The sequence below is a fragment of the Chanos chanos genome, chromosome 15 (genome assembly GCF_902362185.1).
Source record: "Chanos chanos chromosome 15, fChaCha1.1, whole genome shotgun sequence".
Classification (NCBI taxonomy): Eukaryota; Metazoa; Chordata; class Actinopteri; order Gonorynchiformes; family Chanidae; genus Chanos; species Chanos chanos.
The window spans coordinates 17,900,075-17,907,574 of NC_044509.1; the positions used below are offsets into that span (position 1 = coordinate 17,900,075).

General features: G+C 48.8%; 1 protein-coding gene across 1 annotated transcript in view; it reads right to left on the minus strand.

Annotated features, from left to right (window-relative positions):
• tenm1 (teneurin transmembrane protein 1) overlaps positions 1 to 7,500 on the minus strand; it is a 131,646-nt gene that overhangs the window by 79,408 nt on the left and 44,738 nt on the right. Inside the window, exon 4 of the mRNA XM_030792376.1 lies at positions 5,164 to 5,435. Coding sequence (XP_030648236.1) covers positions 5,164 to 5,435 — 272 coding nt within the window. The remainder of the gene's footprint in view (positions 1 to 5,163; positions 5,436 to 7,500) is intronic.

Genomic DNA, 7,500 nt, shown 5'->3' on the forward strand with positions numbered 1-7,500 from the left:
TGCAAAAACAGAACACAGTAAAGAATCAGCAGACCGAAAAACAGAACACAGTAAAGAGTCGAAAGACCAAAAAACAGAACACAGTAAAGAATCAGCAGACCGAAAAACAGAACACAGTAAAGAATCGACATACCGCAAAAACAGAACACAGTAAAGAATCAGCAGACCGAAAAACAGAACACAGTAAAGAGTCGAAAGACCAAAAAACAGAACACAGTAAAGAATCAGCAGACCGAAAAACAGAACACAGTAAAGAGTCGACAGACCGAAAAACAGAACACAGTAAAGAATCGACAGACCGCAAAGACAGAACACAGTAAAGAGTCGACAGACCGCAAAAACAGAACACAGTAAAGAATCAGCAGACCGAAAAACAGAACACAGTAAAGAATCAGCAGACCGAAAAACAGAACACAGTAAAGAATCAGCAGACCGAAAAACAGAACACAGTAAAGAATCAGCAGACCGAAAAACAGAACACAGTAAAGAATCGACAGACCGAAAAACAGAACACAGTAAAGAATCAGCAGACCGAAAAACAGAACACAGTAAAGAGTCGACAGACCGCAAAACAGAACACAGTAAAGAGTCGACAGACCGCAAAAACAGAACACAGTAAAGAATCAGCAGACCGAAAAACAGAACACAGTAAAGAGTCGACAGACCGAAAAACAGAACACAGTAAAGAATCGACAGACCGCAAAGACAGAACACAGTAAAGAGTCGACAGACCGCAAAAACAGAACACAGTAAAGAATCAGCAGACCGAAAAACAGAACACAGTAAAGAATCAGCAGACCGAAAAACAGAACACAGTAAAGAATCAGCAGACCGAAAAACAGAACACAGTAAAGAATCAGCAGACCGAAAAACAGAACACAGTAAAGAATCGACAGACCGAAAAACAGAACACAGTAAAGAATCAGCAGACCGAAAAACAGAACACAGTAAAGAGTCGACAGACCGAAAAACAGAACACAGTAAAGAGTCGACAGACCGCAAAAACAGAACACAGTAAAGAATCGACAGACCGAAAAACAGAACACAGTAAAGAGTCGACAGACTGCAAAAACAGAACACAGTAAAGAGTCGACAGACCGAAAAACAGAACACAGTAAAGAATCGACAGACCGAAAAACAGAACACAGTAAAGAATCGACAGACCGCAAAAACAGAACACAGTAAAGAATCGACAGACTGCAAAAACAGAACACAGTAAAGAGTCGACAGACTGCAAAAACAGAACACAGTAAAGAATCGACAGACCGCAAAAACAGAACACAGTAAAGAGTCGACAGACCGCAAAAACAGAACACAGTAGAGTCGACAGACTGCAAAAACAGAACACAGTAAAGAGTCGACAGACCGCAAAAACAGAACACAGTAAAGAGTCGACAGACTGCAAAAACAGAACACAGTAAAGAGTCGACAGACCGCAAAAACAGAACACAGTAAAGAGTCGACAGACTGCAAAAACAGAACACAGTAAAGAGTCGACAGACCGCAAAAACAGAACACAGTAAAGAGTCGACAGACCGCAAAAACAGAACACAGTAGAGTCGACAGACCGCAAAAACAGAACACAGTAAAGAGTCGACAGACCGCAAAAACAGAACACAGTAAAGAGTCGACAGACCGCAAAAACAGAACACAGTAAAGAATCAGCAGACCGAAAAACAGAACACAGTAAAGAATCGACAGACCGAAAAAACAGAACACAGTAAAGAATCGACAGACTGCAAAAACAGAACACAGTAAAGAATCGACAGACTGCAAAAACAGAACACAGTAGAGTCGACAGACCGCAAAAACAGAACACAGTAAAGAATCGACAGACTGCAAAAACAGAACACAGTAAAGAGTCGACAGACTGCAAAAACAGAACACAGTAAAGAGTCGACAGACCGCAAAAACAGAACACAGTAAAGAGTCGACAGACTGCAAAAACAGAACACAGTAAAGAGTCGACAGACTGCAAAAACAGAACACAGTAAAGAGTCGACAGACCGCAAAAACAGAACACAGTAAAGAGTCGACAGACCGCAAAAACAGAACACAGTAAAGAGTCGACAGACCGCAAAAACAGAACACAGTAAAGAGTCGACAGACCGCAAAAACAGAACACAGTAAAGAGTCGACAGACCGCAAAAACAGAACACAGTAAAGAGTCGACAGACCGCAAAAACAGAACACAGTAAAGAATCGACAGACCGCAAAAACAGAACACAGTAAAGAATCGACAGACCGCAAAGACAGAACACAGTAAAGAATCGACAGACTGCAAAAACAGAACACAGTAAAGAATCGACAGACTGCAAAAACAGAACACAGTAGAGTCGACAGACCGCAAAAACAGAACACAGTAAAGAATCGACAGACTGCAAAAACAGAACACAGTAAAGAGTCGACAGACTGCAAAAACAGAACACAGTAAAGAATCGACAGACTGCAAAAACAGAACACAGTAAAGAGTCGACAGACCGCAAAAACAGAACACAGTAGAGTCGACAGACCGCAAAAACAGAACACAGTAAAAAACTGACTGACTGAAAACAGAGAGCACAGCACAAAACTTTACATGAAGATATATTCTGACCTTACACAGGAACCACAGATTAAATAATACTACCTTTCATAGATGTACACATAGATATACAGAAATCACCCAAAGCATCCTATTCCTTAAACACCCCATTCCTCAAATATTTCGCTCCCAAAACATCACATTTCCTCCAACACCTCATTCCCCAAACACTACAAACTGTTCATACAGCAACTATTATCAACACCTTCTCTCATAAATGTTCTGCACTGCGATGGTGACATGTTTTGCTACCTGTCATTGTGAGATAGTTTGATGATTTTCATCCCTGCCTCAAACTCAGTCACCGATGAAACTCAGCAACAAGACCTCACATACAGCCACCACTGCTTAGCTGAACACGGGCCTCACGGACAGTCAAACACAACCTACATCTGTTTCACAAAGCAGAGGCAGGCGCTTCCACTCCATAGACCGGTCTTCAGAACTCAACAAATCACTGTTTTTATTCTTTTTTTTAATGCCAACATGTGTCTAGTGACTTGATGTAGCCCCTGGAAAAGTTCCAGTGATATCCATGACTGTGTTACTGGCAGAAATGTTTGAGTAAAATCCCTACTGATATGAACAGATTTCTGACTGAATGATCATGACCACACACACACACACACACACACTCACATCAAATAAGGCCCATCACTGAGACAACGGCCCTGAAACACAGGCGGGAAGAGAAGGTAGAGGGTGGGGGGTGGAGGGTGCAGGGTGGAGGGGAGAAGGTAGAGGGTGGGGGGTGGAGGGTGCAGGGTGGAGGGTGGGGGGTGGAGGGTGCAGGGTAGAGGGTAGAGGGTGGAGGGTAGCGGGTGGAGGGTAGCGGGTGGAGGGTAGAGGGTGGCGGGTGGAGGGTAGCGGGTGGCGGGTAGAGGGTAGCGGGTGGAGGGTAGCGGGTGGCGGGTAGAGGGTGGAGGGAGCAGGGTGGAGGGTAGCGGGTGCAGGGTGGAGGGTAGCGGGTGGAGGGTAGAGGGTGGAGGGTGGAGGGAGCAGGGTGGAGGGTGGAGGGTGGAGGGAGCAGGGTGGAGGGTGGAGGGAGCAGGGTGGAGGGAGCAGGGTGGAGGGTGGAGGGCGGAGGGCGGAGGGCGGAGGGCGGAGGGCGGAGGGTAGCGGGTGGAGGGTAGAGGGTAGAGGGTGGAGGGAGCAGGGTGGAGGGTGGAGGGTGGAGGGAGCAGGGTGGAGGGTGGAGGGTGGAGGGCGGAGGGCGGAGGGTAGAGGGTAGAGGGCGGAGGGTAGAGGGTGCAGGGCGGAGGGTAGAGGGCGGAGGGTAGAGGGTGCAGGGCGGAGGGTAGAGGGCGGAGGGTAGAGGGCGGAGGGCGGAGGGCGGAGGGTGGAGGGTGCAGGGCGGAGGGTAGAGGGCGGAGGGTAGAGGGTAGAGGGCGGAGGGTGGAGGGTGCAGGGCGGAGGGTAGAGGGTGCAGGGCGGAGGGTAGAGGGTGCAGGGCGGAGGGTAGAGGGTAGAGGGTGCAGGGTAGAGGGTGCAGGGTAGAGGGTGCAGGGTGGAGGGTAGAGGATGGAGGGTGGAGGGTAGAGGATGGAGGGTGGAGGGTGGAGGGTAGAGGTTAGAGGATGGAGAGTGGAGGGTGGAGGGTGGAGGGTAGAGGGCGGAGGGCAGAGGGCGGAGGGTAGAGGGTGCAGGGCGGAGGGTAGAGGGTAGAGGGCGGAGGGTAGAGGGCGGAGGGTAGAGGGTGCAGGGCGGAGGGTAGAGGGTGCAGGGCGGAGGGTAGAGGGTGCAGGATGGAGGGTAGAGGGTGGAGGGTGGAGGGTAGAGGATGGAGGGTAGAGGGTGCAGGGTGGAGGGTAGAGGGTAGAGGGTGGAGGGTAGAGGGTGGAGGGTAGAGGATGGAGGGTAGAGGGTGCAGGGTAGAGGGTGCAGGGTGGAGGGTAGAGGATGGAGGGTGGAGGGTAGAGGATGGAGGGTGGAGGGTAGAGGTTAGAGGGTGGAGGGTGGAGGGTGGAGGGTAGAGGGTGGAGGGTAGAGGTTAGAGGATGGAGAGTGGAGGGTGGAGGGTGGAGGGTGGAGGGTGGAGGGTGCAGGGTGGAGGGTGCAGGGTGGAGGGTGCAGGGTAGAGGGTGCAGGGTGCAGGGTGCAGGGTGAAGGGTGGAGGGTAGAGGGTGCAGAGTGGAGGGTGGAGGGTAGAGGGTGGAGGGTGGAGGGTGCAGGGTGGAGGGTGCAGGGTGGAGGGTGGAGGGTAGAGGGTGGAGGGTAGAGGGTGCAGGGTGGAGGGTAGAGGGTGCAGGGTGGACGGTAGAGGGTGGAGGGTAGAGGGTAGAGGGTGCAGGGTGGAGGGTAGAGGTTAGAGGATGGAGAGTGGAGGGTGGAGGGTGGAGGGTGGAGGGTAGAGGGTGCAGGGTGGAGGGTGGAGGGTGCAGGGTAGAGGGTGCAGGGTGGAGGGTAGAGGGTGCAGGGTGGAGGGTAGAGGGTGGAGGGTGGAGGATGGAGGGTGGAGGGTACAGGGTGCAGGGTGGAGGGTACAGGGTGCAGGGTAGAGGGTGGAGGGTAGAGGGTGGAGGTTGGAGGGTAGAGGGTTGAGGGTGGAGAGTGGAGGGGGGTCAGACGGGAGGACTCACCGACGACGTAGGTGAGGAGCAGAGCGAGGGTGACGGTGATGGCCGTAGCACTGAGCGCTGTGCATTTCCAGTTGCAGCATCGGTAAGGCTTATTGAAGGAGAAGAGAGGTCGGGTGAAGGCGGTTCGAGGGAGGGGCCGTGGGGGCGGAGAGTAAAGCGTGTTAGAGGTCAGAGGATAGTTCTGATTGGCTGTGTTAGAGGTCAGAGGATAGTTCTGATTGGTTGCACTGAAGAGGGTGGATGAACCAGAGCCATGCTTGAAGAGGAAATGCCTGAAACAACAGGAAGTTCAAACAGAGGCAGTGTTATAATCAACCAATAAAATGCTTCATCAGTGTTATTATCAGCCAATGAAATACTTCAACAGTATTCTTACCAACCAATGAAATACTTCATCAGTATTCTTCCCAACCAATGAAATACTTCTTCAGTATTCTTACCAACCAATGAAATACTTCATCAAACAGTATTGTAATGAACAATGAAAGATTTCATCAAAATGAAACCATTTTTGAACCAGTCAGCATCTCATAATCAGACTCTGATTCGTAGTAAATCCCTGAATTCCTCTGTGTTTACACCTTTGGATTAAAGACATAAATCCAACATCTAATTAACATCTCCCAATATTTAACTACACGGACATGTTCAGAGCTGTGCCGAGTGTGAAGACAAACTGATTTATCACTGTGAGAGAGAGAGGCCAACACCCTCAGCAAGGGTCATTAGAGGACACTACGATGGGGGGGGGGGGGGGGGGGGGTGTTGGTACAAGCAGGAAACAGACCAAGAAAAGGGGTTAAAACAATTAGTAAAAAAAAAAAATCTATTAATTACATATTAGTTACACTGAAGTGTTAGGATAAATTGTACCTCATTTAATCATGTTCTTTGTTTTTAATTTGTTTGATGTAGTTTATAATTTTTAAACATATAATTTCTTTGATAATGCTTTGTTTTTAATTTAATTGAATAAGTCCTGGACATGCCTGACTTTTGCTAAGGCTGCTTTTACACACCAGACAGAGTGAGAGCAGGGGAGTGAGTGTGTGTGAGTGCGTGAGGCGGACCCTGGACAGAATCCCAGGCAGGGATGAAAATGTGGGCTCCACACGCTTCACTAGACTAATGACAGTACATTAGCTCCTCTCGCTAATACGCTTCATTAGAGATGTTTGGAAGCAAAGGTTAGCTTTACTGTCGATGATATCGCTTGGCTTAATTAAAGAGGCTATTTCCATAGGCAGTATAATGAGGTGGAAGTGCAGAGTCCATATGGGCATGTGCTGTGTGCGTCTAAGCCTCAGTATAGTCTGTGTGAAAGTGTTTACAAACACACAGCTGTTAACCTCACATCAGTGTCGGAGCACCCCGCCTTCCCCCTAAGGAGAATGACCCGGAGTGTCGGAGCACCCCGCCTGCCCCATGAGGAGATGCAGTGGCCTTCCGCTGGAATACGGTGAATTTCCACACAGTTCACTTTTCATATGGACAGTGAATTACATGTTTACATTATTAATGCATCTTCACCTGCCTAAAGAACAGCTTAACTCTCGTACTTTTTCAACAAGTCAAAGCTGCCCATAGAGCAAACATTATTCAAACGTTATGCAAAGGTTATTCATACGCGATTGTGTCAGTCAGAAAATTTACAGCTAATATGTCTTTCTGTTTCCTGCACGTACAAATTTTTCTCACAGATTATCCACAGATTTAAATTTTTCTCACAGATTATCCACAGATTTAAAGTGAAATACTGTCACTGTTGGACTGCATACAGATCACTATCGGGTGCAGGCTTAGTGAGTAAGTAGCTGTTTTCTAAATGTGTGTTATGCTGACAGAACGATAGAGAGGGAGAGAGAGGGAGAGAGAGAGAGCGGGAGAGAGAGAGAGAGAGAGAGAGGGAGAGAGAGAGAGAGAGAGAGAGAGAGAGAGAGAGAGAGAGAGAGAGCGAGAGAGCTCTACTCTGAAGTTCAGAGCGTGTATTCTGACAAGTGTCAATAAATCAAACTGTCGTCTCTATTTAGCTAATCGCCCCCTACGGAGCTCATCAGTCAGAACCATTGATCACCTACACTCCAATAAAAACACAATCTGATCACACACACACACACACACACACACACACAGACATATAAACATTCACACACACAGACACACACACACACACACACACACACACACTATGAGTTAGAAGCCACCGCTGGTGCCCGGGGACCAACTCCAGGTCTTTTTGCCAGTGCATTGGTCAGGGTCACTGACAGGAGTGCTAATCCTAACATGCTAAGATCCTTGTCTTTGTGGTGGGAGGAAACCGGAGCACCCGGAGGAAAC